Source organism: Aulonocara sp. 'chitande type north' Nkhata Bay, linkage group LG22 (genome assembly GCF_057382095.1).
Source record: "Aulonocara sp. 'chitande type north' Nkhata Bay isolate Kocher_YH1m ecotype deep benthic linkage group LG22, A_spYH_male_GT1.1, whole genome shotgun sequence".
Lineage (NCBI taxonomy): Eukaryota > Metazoa > Chordata > Actinopteri > Cichliformes > Cichlidae > Aulonocara > Aulonocara sp. 'chitande type north' Nkhata Bay.
This window is the reverse complement of record NC_141364.1, coordinates 32,278,851-32,292,164: the sequence shown is the minus strand read 5'-3', so window position 1 is coordinate 32,292,164 and position 13,314 is coordinate 32,278,851. Positions and strand designations below refer to the sequence as shown.

Genomic DNA, 13,314 nt, shown 5'->3' with positions numbered 1-13,314 from the left:
TTCACATTCACAGTGTTCCTTCCATTAGAAGGAAGGCAACAAGGCAACCACCCTCCTGAACATGGCAAGCTGAGCACATCAGCCCTGCTCTGGGTGATCTGACCTAGTTCACATGCTGATTTGATGAGTTGAGATCTGAGCTACATTTGGTTCCAGCCTTCAAACAATTCTGAGTTATTGAAAAAAAGCCGAAACTCCCAGCTGACGAGGCGCCGTGCGTCTTGTAGATTTCAATTATTAAACTTCGACAGCAGACATTTTCTTACTAATAGACAGAAGTGTGCATAAAATAATGGCAGAAGAAGCGCACTTAATTGTGTAAACCATCCACATCTACCTACACTGTGCACGGGCACGGAAGATACAGTGAGCTACAAATTATTGATGACTGCTCCACACGGAGTTCACCTCTCCATTGTTTGGTTTGTTCTGTACATCGTTGTTCTGTTTGCACTGCGTGATGTAGGTGAGATACTGTGACTGATCACTTCAAAGCTGCTGCATTTTTCATTCAGCACTGACAGGCTATGCAGAGATTTGAGAAGTTCAAGCCAAACACAAATGAGCGCACACCGCCATCTGGTGGCCAGTCTCAAATCCTAATCTGCTTCAGGTTTCGTCATTGAGTTTGTTATTACAGTTTTTTCTGAATGCTTACAGTTTTTTCTGATTGCTTAAGCACATTTTTTGTAACTATTGGCTAATTTTGCAAAACTCTTCACACAAATAAGAAAACCTGTCACCCAATCATCAAAACATTGTAGTTCTCTTGCAAAAGCAAACACAGCTAGATTAACTCTTCACACCTTCGTAAAAATGGTGTTTCCGTATCAAACAGTACACACAAGCCATCATCTACTAAGCACACAATGCGCCAACTGCACACTGATGGTATGAATACAAAACACATCTGGCTTTTGCTTTCTCTGTGCACAAGGTAGGCTATGTCAGTTTGAGCTCATACTTCTGTCATAGATCCATAAGCATAGAGGGATCCAAACTTCAAGTACTGCTGTTTATTCAAACACATCAAAACAACCACAAGTGTTTATTTCCAAGTATAGGATTATTTGCAACCGCCATAATGACTCTATGGGTTACTTGGTCTGCAGTGAACATGCTTCCTCTGCCCCCAGCATCTGGTCATCTAGCAATTCTGTAAAGTACAATTTCAGTATTTTTACATCAATGGTATTGGTGTGTTTCTCATTGGCATATGGCAGTGCTACAAATCTTAGTGCGAAGTGACTGTACTCACTGATTCTCATTTCAAAATGTCCTTATGGTGCTTGCTACAGTGTAGCGGCTCGAGTTAGGCTGGACCCGTTGGCCAGCTTCCCTCAGGGTCATTCCACGGTTGATTACATGGTCCACTATTGTAGCTCTGATGTCATCAGCAATTCTATTTCTTACTCTTCCTACCCTTCCTCTCCCCCCTCCTCGTCTTCCTCTTGCTCCTCCTTGTCCTTGTCGTCCTCTTCATCCTACTTCTTCACCTCCACGTCCTCTTCCTCGGCCTCCTCTACTTCTCACTCTTTCTGCTCCCTCCATTGTACTCCGCACACACAGCTTACCTGTATTATAGTGCTTAGGCTGATTGCAAAGTGAACTAATTATCTAAAAAAGTTTTCACATGTGAAAGTGTGCCAGACAGTTGGCAAATTAGTGTTAATGATAGCCATACATGTGTATACTTTTGCTAGGAGTGTGTTCAAAATTTGGTAATTGAGTGTTGTGCAGTGAATTGTGCCTACAGTTTTGCAAAGTGTGTGTTACAAAATTGCAAACTGAGTGCAAAGCAGTTTTTGTGCTTTTAGTTTTGCAAACTCAGTGAGTGGTTTTGCTATAAGTCTGAATAGTTTTAGAGATTGTGCTACAGGAATCACAGTTAGGGTTTAAGCAATCAGAAAAAACTGTAAACCCTAACTGTGATTCTTATAGCACAATTTCTAAAACCATTAATACTTATAGCAAAACCACTCACTGAGTTTGAAAAACTAAAAGCACAAACACTGCTTTGCACTCAGTTTGCCATTTTGTAATACACACTTTGCAAACCTGTAGCTACAATCCACTGCACAGCACTCTTTTTGCAGAACTGTAAACACAACTCACTGCTTTACACTCAATTTCCAAATGATCAACGCACTCCTAGCAAAACTATACACATTTACGGCCATTATTTACACTATTTTGCCAACTGTCTGGCACACTGTCACATGTGAAAACTTTTTTAGATAATTAGTTCACTTTGCAATCAGCCCAAGCACTATAATACAGGTAAGCTCTGTGTGTGGAGTACAATGGAGGGAGCAGGAAAGAGTGAGAAGTAGAGGAGGCTGAGGAAGAGGACGTGAAGAAGTAGGATGAAGAGGACGACAAGGACAAGGAGGAGCAAGAGGAGGACGAGGAGGGGGGAGAGGAAGATGAGGAGGGGGGATAGGAAGGGTAAGAAGAGTAAGAAATAGAATTGCTGATGACATCAGAGCTACAATAGTGGACCATGTAATCAACCGTGGAATGACCCTGAGGGAAGCTGGCCAACGGGTCCAGCCTAACTCGAGCCGCTACACTGTAGCAAGCATCATAAGGACATTTTGAGAATCGGTTAGTACAGTCACTTTGCACTAAGATTTGTAGCACTGCCATATGCCAATGAGAAACACAACAATACCATTGATGTAAAAATACTGAAATTGTTACTTTACAGAATTGCTAGCTAGACGACCAGATGCTGGGGCAGAGGAAGCATGTTCACTGCAGACCAAGAAACCCATATAGTCAATATGGCGATTGCAAATAATCCTATACTTGGAAATAAACACTTGTGTTTGTTTTGATGTGTGTAAATAAACACCAGTACTTGAAGTTTGGATCCCTCCATGTTTCCAGACCTATGACAAAAGTATGAGCTCAAACTGACATAGCCTACCTTGTGCACAGAGAAAGCAAAAGCCAGATGTGTTTTTTTTTATTCATACCATCAGTGTGTAGTTGGTGCATTGTGTGCTTATTAATATGATGGCTTGTGTTAACTGTTGGATACGAAAATACCATTTTTACAAAGGTGTGGAGAGATAAGCAAGGGTTATTCACTTTTACAAGAAAACTACAATGTTTTGCTGATTGGGTGAAGAGTTTTCTTATTTGTGTGTAGAGTTTTGCAAAAATAGCCAATAGTTACAAAAAATGTGCTCAAACCATCAGAAAAAACTGTAAAAGGAAAATGGGTTCTTTATGTACTTCACTTTACGTGCATTTGTTAAAGTATATTTAGTAGAAGAACATTTACCTCTGGTGCATTGAAACACTTTTATTTTTCAATGAGAACAAACAAAGCAAACCGACCACCAGGTTCTTTCAATGGCCGAACTCAAATTTCAAGTTGAGACAACAATCAAGACCCAACCTTCCATACAATTAAACTGTGTCTAAATTTTGAAGCTGATATCAGCATGTCGTAAAGATGTGAGAAAGCGGGAATGTTGTAGAGAGCCGTTTTATATATGGTCGTCCACAACACTCCCAGTTTCTCATGTGATCCCTTGGGAATAAGGATTGTTATAAGCAAATCTATGCAGTAGCAGGAACGGTTTGTTACTGCGTTTAAAACATAGACAAACATCAATAATCTCTGTCAAATTGAGTATATTCTCTGTATTATTGGAGGGTCCTGACCATACAACATAAAGCAACAGTTGTGGATTGGCGCCATATAAATGTTAAAAGGAGTCCAGGGATTTAGAAGTAAATGGGAAAATGATTCCCACTGCTCCCTTCACCTATGACCTCAGTAAACACATTCTTGATGACTTTATTGATGTATTTTCCATTTTTCCTGGTTTCAAGTCATATTGATTCCAACATTGTGTTCAGTTTGACTACAGTCACCGATTAGAGCCAAAAAGGATGGAAAAGGAGAGTTGTTTTTATTGTTGGCCTACCTAGCTATTGTTTCGCAGATTTCCACGCCTCACTTGTCACATCTGGTTTCACAACACCAAGATGGCAATGGCCAAAACACCCAGCTCAAGGCTTCAAGATTGGACTTCAAAAAGCAATGGGGTCCATGTACTTCATTTTATACAGTCTATGGTTTCACCCTGAAAGAAGTGGGTGATGACAAATTGATGTTGTTGAGTTTGTCTTTTGTCTTTCTTCTCTTTCCCCCTGACTCACAGGAAGGAAAGGAAAATGATGCAGGCCAATTTTATGATTATTGCCAATTATTTTGAAGACAGCTTGGTTTATGGTCATGGACCTCTGTAATACACATTTAATGTATTACAAAAAGTATTAAACAGAACCTTGCAACAACCTTGCAATAAGATAAAAGAGATTATTTAAAGAGATCAATAAAATGTTGGTGTAACTGGTGTGTTTATGTTAAAGGGTGGATCATACTGTGGAAAGTGAGAGCTGAGCACAGACACTACCGTTCCTATTCAGGTATTTCTTCCGTGAATATCAGAGGAGAGCCATCATCTCCTAGGAAATTTTAGGCATCACCTCATTTCCTGCCTTCACGTAGATTTTTATGTAACTATTTGTAGCTTTCTGTTTCAATTATTTATGCATAGAAAAGTACACAAATCAATGCAGTGAGGTTCCCATGCATTTGGCATTTTCCGTTTTTGGCTTTTCAAATAATTATTCTCAACTGAAACCATTTAATATCGTTCCCTGTGTATCAACACTCTTACATGTTTACTCATCTGCCTTCAGTATATTTTTTTCCTGTTTGTTCTGGTGACCTCATTTTGGCAGGCTAGGGGGATTGGGGGGAGTCCGTGGATTTTAAATATCGGGGGTTCATTTCAATCCCTTCTCGAATCTACAGTAAAGCTGTTTTTCCTTGGGCAAAACCTTGAAGTAAAAGGATTCTCGACACAGGGGAAGAAGAAAAGCTCATTCTTATTTTATCAGCTCACGGACTGGTTGTTGCTGGAGATTACAGTGACCAGTGACCACCCTCACATTGTAGAACTGACACGGGCTACTGTACGTGCAGAAACTTGCCTTCATTGCTTCTTGCAGCTTGAACCCAAATACCAAGTGCAACTGAAAACGAAAAGAAATCTTTGCCATAGAAAGCCCCGAAGGCAAACGGCCTACGGAGCGCACTAGGGCGCTCTTCGGTTTGTAATACCGGCGCCTCCCTGTAGGGCGGTTCAGCCTCTGTGATTGGTTGACAGGACCTCAACGAGTGCTCCCTGGAGCCACAGAGGAACCGGTGAGCACGGAACAGGGGGGTAAAATGGCGCTGTCTCAAGGAACAAAGAAGAAAGTTTGCTATTACTATGACGGTAAATATCGAACGTATGCATCTTGGTTTGCCTTGATATCGAAGTGGCATTGGAAGAGTAGGAAATATTACATGTATTTCATAAAGAATCGAAAAAGGTTGTTATACCATCAGGCTAGCTAGCCGGTGTGGTGAGCTAATGTTAGCTTGACTAACTAGCCTGCTTTAGCCACACGGAAAGCCTAGTTGGCTGTTAGCTTAAGCCTGCACGCAGCACACTGGGGGATCTTCATCGAACTTTCAAGTGCTTTAGTAAAGAGACCAGTTTCGTGAAATTGTTAAAGCATTTTAGTGGGTTTTAGATGCGTGTGGCTAATAAGGTCTTCCCTGCAGCGTGAAGGAGTCGTGAAGCGATCCGACGCTAATCACATCAGTGTTACTCGGGCATTGCTAACAACTTCCGAGAAGTGTGAACGATGTACCGGCTTCCTCTAGATTGGCGCTATCTAGCCCGGTGGTTTCATAGAAGTTAGAATGCGTTTGACTCCATTAAAAAAAAAATAATGTGCAGAATCGCATACATAAGAAACTTCTATAACACTGAACTTATACATTCCCAGCCGAATGATTTGGCTACATTAACGGGTGTATTGAGCTTCTCTCAAGCCTTCTTGTGTGCTTTTTAAAATGTTTGTCTGGCAAAATAATTCCGATAAAAACTCCCACAAGTCAGCCCAAGACGCCCACGGTGTATTCTGCAGTAGTCGTTTCGTGAATGTGTTACAAGTTTTAATTAAAAAAAAAAAGAGGTTTAGAGTTGGCCAAGTTCACAAAAAAGTCATCCTTACACGAAGCCTCGTAGGCTTTTTAACTTAAAGGTGTATTTGAAATGCAGATGAGCAGGTTTTGGGTTGAGCTGAGCTTGAATTTGGCATTTTTAGAAGAACTAAAATGCCTAAGGCAATGTGGCTTTTCTTTCTTTCTTTCTTTCTTTTTTTTTGCAATATCTAAAATAAACTTGTCTGGATGATGTTTTTGCCCACAGGTGATGTGGGGAATTACTACTATGGCCAGGGCCATCCCATGAAACCACACAGGATCCGTATGACGCACAACCTCCTCCTCAACTATGGACTGTACAGAAAAATGGAGATCTATGTGAGTCATACCACCAGACACATCAGACAGAGACACACACACAGGGTTTCTGCCAGGACTGATAGTACTCAGAGGCAAACTGTTAATGCAACTGTACCTTGCAACAGTTTTTAAATGGTAAATGGCCTGTATTTGTATAGCGCTTTTTTACACACATAAAAATGGGTAGTTATTTGCTGTTTACTGCAGAACTGCGATGAAGTTTTATAAAAAAAAATTTAAAATAATGGTCATCGGTTGCTGTTTTAACTGTGTTAAGCTTTGAACGATGTCCATGTTGAGTAACATTTATAGAGCTTCATGCAGCTGTAATTGTGGTTTATGAGTCTGTGACTTGTTCCTGTGCAGCCACAGTGAGGGTTTGGTCTCCAGCAGTAAGTTAAACTCATTCCAAATTGGCATTGGACTTATCCAGGGATCCCCTTTGTTACTGAGTCCCTTTCTAACTTTTATGGACAGAATTTGTAGGCAGCAGGTTAAAATCTCTAGGTTTGGTGAGCTCAGCTTCACATCTTTGCTTTTTGCCAATGATGTGGTCCAGAGGGAAACACCTATCAGGTGAGACGAACCTTCTTGTTTGCAGTATTCCCAGAGTATTTGGTGTCCCTGTGTATCACCACCCAAAATATCATGACGCTGTGCTGAATCTTTTTTTTTCTGCCCCCTACCTCTACTGGTTTTAATTGAGTGATAGTGTCTGGCTCAAACTGGGGGAACTGGGCTGTCAAATGGGTTTTAGCTGGAAGTTCAGACTCATCAGGTTCTTGTTTGTGAGCGTGAAGTCGTAAGGTTGTTTGTTTTTGTTCCTAATCTGATTTAAGGCCACAAACTTGGAGTAGTGACCAGAATCCTTTAATAATCCCTAAGGAAATTATGTAAAGAATATGGTCTTTGATACATTCAGTAGAGCTCAGAGCAGAGCTGCTACTCCTCAGCATCAAAACGAGCCAGTTGAGGTGGTACAGGTGTCTTACTGGGATGCCTCTTGGGTGCAACTTAGATGACATATTTGAGGTATGGTGAACCCAGAGGGGACTCGGAACATGCTGGAAAGATCGTGGCTCTCTGTTGCCGAATCCCTCAATATCCCTTCTAGACTGGTCATGTGACTTTGACGTCAATAAGTGATAGACGATTGATAGATAAATGGATAGTTTGACTATGGAAGGTTTCCATATTTGTTTTATCTCAGAAAATTAAATAAAAATGATTTTTGAAATATATCTCAAGCTGCGTTACATAGGACTGTCAGTTATATAAGACAGGTAAATAGGGCTTGAATGATGGGTTAGCCCTGTCTGTATTCACACACTTGTACCAAACTGCACGAAATGTTAGTTACAACTAACAATTATTGACAATGTGTGTTATTTCAGAGACCACACAAAGCCAGTGGTGAAGAGATGACAAAGTACCACAGTGATGATTACATTAAGTTCCTGAGGTCCATCCGACCGGACAACATGTCTGAGTACAGCAAACAAATGCAGAGATGTGAGTGCGCTGTTTTCTTCTCATTAATCCTCGGCTTTTCCTTCTGTTCAGGCGTGTAAAAACTGGTTTTCTCTTTCTTACAGTCAATGTTGGAGAGGACTGTCCAGTCTTTGATGGTCTCTTCGAGTTTTGTCAGCTCTCAACAGGTGGCTCTGTGGGTATGTTTTCCAAACACACTTCACATAATCTCAGTCCTTTTGTTTACAAAGAGCAGCTAATCAGAAGAAATTTAAAAAGGAAGGTGGATGCTAAAATGACTTGTTTCAGACAGGGTGAACTGAGAGGCCCAGAATAACATACATGAGGAATATTTTGACTGTTCAAATGCAAACTTACAAGAATCAAAATACAGTTAAAACTCCCCTTAAAAGCTCCATCAGATTGTTTAATGTTGATTATTCTTTTTCATTCCTGTAGCTGGAGCAGTGAAGCTGAACAAGCAGCAGACAGACATCGCCATCAACTGGGCCGGTGGGCTCCATCACGCCAAGAAGTCAGAGGCCTCTGGTTTCTGCTATGTCAATGACATCGTGCTGGCGATCCTGGAGCTGCTTAAGTAAGCAGCACAGCTGTGCTCTGTTTTTACATGACTGTATATCCTTGTCCTCTGTCAAAGTCAAAGTCAACTTTATTGTCAATTCTGCCACATGTACAGGACATACAGAGAATAGAAACTACGTTACTCTCAATCCCTAGATAAAAAAGCAAATGAACATTTAAATATAAGAGTGATTAAAAAAAATGCAGGTAAAATAATTAAAAAGTAAAAATTTAAATAAATAAATACAATACAATTTTACATATAACAAGAAAGCTATACAATATACAATATAATGGGTAAATGACATTGGGTGTAAACCAGGCAGAGTAGTGCAAATAGGCAAATAGTGCAAATGGAGATTTAGTAATGTACGGTAAGAGATAGTGTAACAACAAAGTCTTATGAGGTAATGGCAGTCCAATGCTCCACAAAGTGACTGGTAACTGGTGCAGGCCAGTGAGTGAGTCAGAGTGTGTGTGTGTGACAGAGTTCAGTGAGACTGTGGAGGAGAGAGGGGAGAGGGGGCAGAATCGGGAGGGAGTTAAGCTTCCTGACAGCCTGATGGATGAAGCTGTCCTTCAGTCTGCAGAGCGCATTTATGAAAGCATTCAGAAATGCTCTGTTAGGCTCCCTGTCTTTGTCCTGTGTCTTTCTGAGTGGTTGATTTTCATCAGCATTTATTTGCTTTTAAGTAGAAACACACACTGGGTGCACTTTTGGAGTGTTTTTTGTTTTGTTTATGTTATTATACAGTAGTAGAACTGTATAAGTTTATTAACTGAGTTCTATGCCATGTTTCAGATACCATCAGAGGGTGTTATACATTGACATTGACATCCACCACGGTGATGGAGTAGAGGAGGCCTTCTACACCACAGACAGGGTCATGACCGTGTCTTTCCACAAGTATGGGGAATACTTTCCTGGCACTGGAGACCTGAGGGTTAGTTTTCTTACTCTTACGTCTGACACGTGACCAGTGCAACTTGAACATGTGTGACCATGAATTCAACAATATTCCCAATGTATGCAGGACATTGGAGCAGGAAAGGGCAAGTACTATGCAGTGAACTACCCCCTCAGAGATGGTATTGATGATGAGTCCTATGAAGCCATCTTCAAGCCTGTAAGTTTTCTTTGATAATGTTTCTGTAGCCAGCAGAGAGCATGTTCACTGTTCATGTTCTGACTTTATTATTACTGTGTATGTGTTAGGTCATGGCTAAAGTCATGGAGATGTACCAGCCCAGTGCTGTGGTGCTGCAGTGTGGAGCTGATTCTCTGTCTGGAGACAGACTGGGCTGCTTTAACCTCACCATCAAAGGTATAACCACACAGTCCAAAAGATAATGCTCAGATCTGCCTTTGTACCATCAGGAATTTCACGCCAATATGTGCTGACTCCTACAGGTCACGCCAAGTGTGTCGAGTACATCAAAACTTTCAACCTTCCTCTGCTGATGCTGGGCGGCGGAGGCTACACCATCCGCAATGTGGCCCGTTGCTGGACCTACGAAACCGCTGTCGCCTTGGACTGCTCCATCCCCAATGAGCTGCCGTACAATGATTACTTTGAGTATTTTGGGCCTGATTTTAAGCTGCACATCAGCCCCTCCAACATGACCAACCAGAACACCAACGAGTACCTGGAGAAGATCAAACAGCGCCTGTTTGAGAACCTGCGTATGCTGCCTCACGCCCCCGGTGTCCAGATGCAAGCGATCCCAGAGGATGCCCCTCACCCAGACAGCGGAGACGAGGAGGAGGAAGACCCAGACAAACGCATCTCTAGTAAGAGACTTCAGGAGGAATTATTTTTTTTAGGATTAAAGAAACAGTGGCATGAGGATTTGTACTGATGCCTTTTTGTGTGTGTTCTGTTTTTCAGTCCGAGCCCACGACAAGAGGATAGCCTGCGAGGAGGAGTTTTCTGATTCTGAAGATGAGGCGGAGGGGCAAGGCGGGGGACGCCGGAACGCAGCTAACCACAAGAAGGCTAAACGAGTGAAGAAGGAGGATGAGAAGGGAGGAGAGGAAAAGAAAGGTGAGGCTAGTGAGACAAACCTATCGTAGAACATGATTAAAGATAACAGGAACAGTATTTACCCATGTGTCTTTGCTTCCTAGAAGTCAAAGAGGAAGAGAAGGAGGAGGAGAAAATGGACACATCAGGGTAAGAAACATTCAGACTGGGACAGAGTGGTTCACTTTTACTTGTCTCGGTTGTTCACTGGATATGGAGTAGAGAATTTTGACACCAGGTTCCCAGCTTGAAGCAATTTCAGATTCATGACATTGTGGTTTGTAACTGGTTGGTGTAGTGGTTTCTTGCATTTATCATTTAGGGTTTTCAGTTAAGGCCGTGTGTGTAGTAAGGCAATGCTGTCTACCTCTCTGCATACTGTGTGGCTCACACACAACAACAAAGCAGCTAATGAGACAACAAGAGGCATATAGTGGAGTTGCATTGCATGATTTGACCTACTTTTTAGTTGTTCTTTAGACTTGTAGTTGAAGTCGTTCAGTCGGTTTTTAAGTGTTTAAAAAAATGGCTTCATGCATACAGACAGGTGTATTAAGCTCCAATCAGAGGAGCTGCGTACCACACACATTCATTTATAGAAAGAGGTGTGAGGCATGAACAAGCAAATGATCACCGTCCATCACCTCCCTAATCTGTTCTGCAGCTGGTAATGTTGCTGTATGAAAGTACTAATGATTATTCAGTGCTGTTGGTAACTTGCTATGGTTAGTAAAAGCACGAGGTTATTGGTGTGTCCTGGCACACTGCTGGCTAATCAGTTAATTAGTGATATGACCAAAGCTTCATCTGATTGGACAGTTGTTTTGATAAAGAGATACAGGAGTACAGTGTGGGTGTAATATGGTGCTTCACTACATGACGTTCATAGTTAGTGTTTGAGAAAAGGGCTGGTAACAGCAGATAAGTTACTGAAACTGCTAAAAGAAAGGGAACCCTCTTTGTCTTTGTGTTAGCTGTTTAGATGATGTTTTCTGAGTAAACTCAGTGTAGTAACTGTAGCAACTTCTAACCTGTTTCAGACCAAAAGAAGAGGTGAAGACGACCTGAAGACCGGCACACAGAGGAATGGATGGTTTTATTGTTATCCTCAAGCCCCTCTTGATTCCTGTATTCTCCCGCTCCAGTGATAGGGCCTTTTTCTATTCCTGTTTTTATTATGTGCTCTTAGAGGCAAGCCTGATTTACACTGTCACCTGTTTACAAGCCCAGTAATGCGCCGGTATAAACCGCACCCGCCTGGTGCTCCATGTAGAATAAAATCAATACATGTGAGCTGGTGTGTAAACCAGGTTTGCTCTAATAATATTTGAAAGCCACCCAGAGTGTTACTGTTCCTATCCTGGTATTTCACTCGGAAGTCCCTGCAGAGATGTAGATGATTTCCAAGTGCTCACATGCAAAAAGGCTTCGTTAGTTTTCAGACATCTATTTATGATACTGTGATACTGAATAACCAGCATGAGGCACTGTTTGCCTCTGTGTTGCTTCACTAGTGAATGCATGTTTAGATTGGTCTCGCCTTTAGCATGTACGTATTACTGCCTTTGCCCAAACAGTCCCCAATCTCTGCTCAGTAACTTATTTAAAATCACGAGTACAGTCCCCTCAGCCCATTTTCCTATGAATATCTGCTCTGTTTTTTTATTTTCTTCCTCCATTGTGTGTTTATGTAAGTATGAGTGTGAACCTCTTCTGGGGTTACTGTTGGGGTATGAGTGACTTATTTTAGATATTTTGTACCATTATACATGAAGGTGGAGTGAGCCTCTACACGTGCTTGTTTGGAGTTCTATCCTTGTGAAATGTGCATTATCAGAACTTTGTTATAAAAAAATAAATAAAAGATAAAACAGAATCTTATATTGTCCTGACTTGTTATTCGTACTGACACTGTAAATTAAAGATACAAAGGCAAGCCAGAATTTACAGTACAGTGCCACCTAACTTGTCATCAAGAGCAGCGGTCTCCAACCTTTTTTGCGCCACGGACCGGTTTATGCCCGACAATATTTTCACGGACCGGCCTTTAAGGTGTCGCGGATAAATACAACAAAATAAAACTAGTACTGGTACTGTAAAAAAGAAGATTTATTCATAACACACGTGAAAAGACCCAGGAAAACAGAGTTAACGATAAAAACGATAACAAAATAACGCTGGAAACCGATAAAAACCCTGAAAACTATACATTTCACACCTGAGCCTCAACTCTCGCGGCCCGGTACCGGTCTGAGGCCCGGGGGTTGGGGACCGCTGATCAAGAGTGTTTTAAGAAGACCCAGCTCCCCAAGTTTGCTCGATCACACTTCCACATGCAGTGTACTGAACCCCAAATTGTCCGTGCACGTGGCTTTGAATGCTCAGAGAAAAAAATGGCTACAAGTACATTCGGTTCTGATGACGTTATTAGAGACAATTTCCTTACCACACCCAGACAGTCTTGGTGCCTGTGGAGGTTAAGGGCTCAGAGTAGGGAGTTGTTTGGTGTCAGCCAGCTTCTTGCAGAGCGTGAGATGAGGTTTTCTATTGTATAATCACAGGACGGTCTGAACTATCAACTTTTTCTGGTCCAGCCCACTTAAGATCAAAGTTTGACATCCCCGTCCTACAGTATTGGTCAACTGCTTGTAACCACTTGAAAATTTCACACCTCGTGGATATCGTGCAATTGTACAAAAATAAATCTTTCAAACTAAAAACTGCAACTTACTAATAAAAGTTCCCATTTTTTCTCACCCAATATGTGAATCAAGCATTAATGCAAAAACACTGAGTACACAGGCCAACAGGCATTTCATTAAATATGCAGATGACACAGTCATTGTAAGCCTC

At 41.5% G+C, this 13,314-nt stretch overlaps 1 protein-coding gene across 1 annotated transcript; it reads left to right on the top strand.

The window, feature by feature from the left end:
• Window positions 1-5,148: 5,148 nt before the first annotated feature.
• On the top strand, window positions 5,149-12,337 carry hdac1 (histone deacetylase 1). Its single transcript, XM_086279453.1, has 12 exons — window positions 5,149-5,306; window positions 6,291-6,403; window positions 7,780-7,897; window positions 7,981-8,055; window positions 8,315-8,453; window positions 9,240-9,381; window positions 9,472-9,564; window positions 9,654-9,762; window positions 9,849-10,229; window positions 10,327-10,482; window positions 10,566-10,611; window positions 11,502-12,337. The coding sequence occupies exons 1-12, from the start codon at window positions 5,258-5,260 to the stop codon at window positions 11,527-11,529; spliced, it is 1,449 nt and encodes a 482-aa protein (XP_086135579.1). The 5' UTR covers window positions 5,149-5,257; the 3' UTR covers window positions 11,530-12,337.
• The last annotated feature ends 977 nt before the right edge of the window (window positions 12,338-13,314 follow it).

Coding starts and splice junctions, on each gene's coding strand:
- hdac1 (XM_086279453.1), top strand. CDS start 5,258: ATGGCGCTGTCTCAAGGAACAAAGAAGAAAGTTTGCTATTACTATGAC. Junction 7,898..7,980: donor CAGCAAACAAATGCAGAGAT/GTGAGTGCGCTG, acceptor TCTTTCTTACAG/TCAATGTTGGAGAGGACTGT. Junction 9,565..9,653: donor ATGAAGCCATCTTCAAGCCT/GTAAGTTTTCTT, acceptor TGTATGTGTTAG/GTCATGGCTAAAGTCATGGA.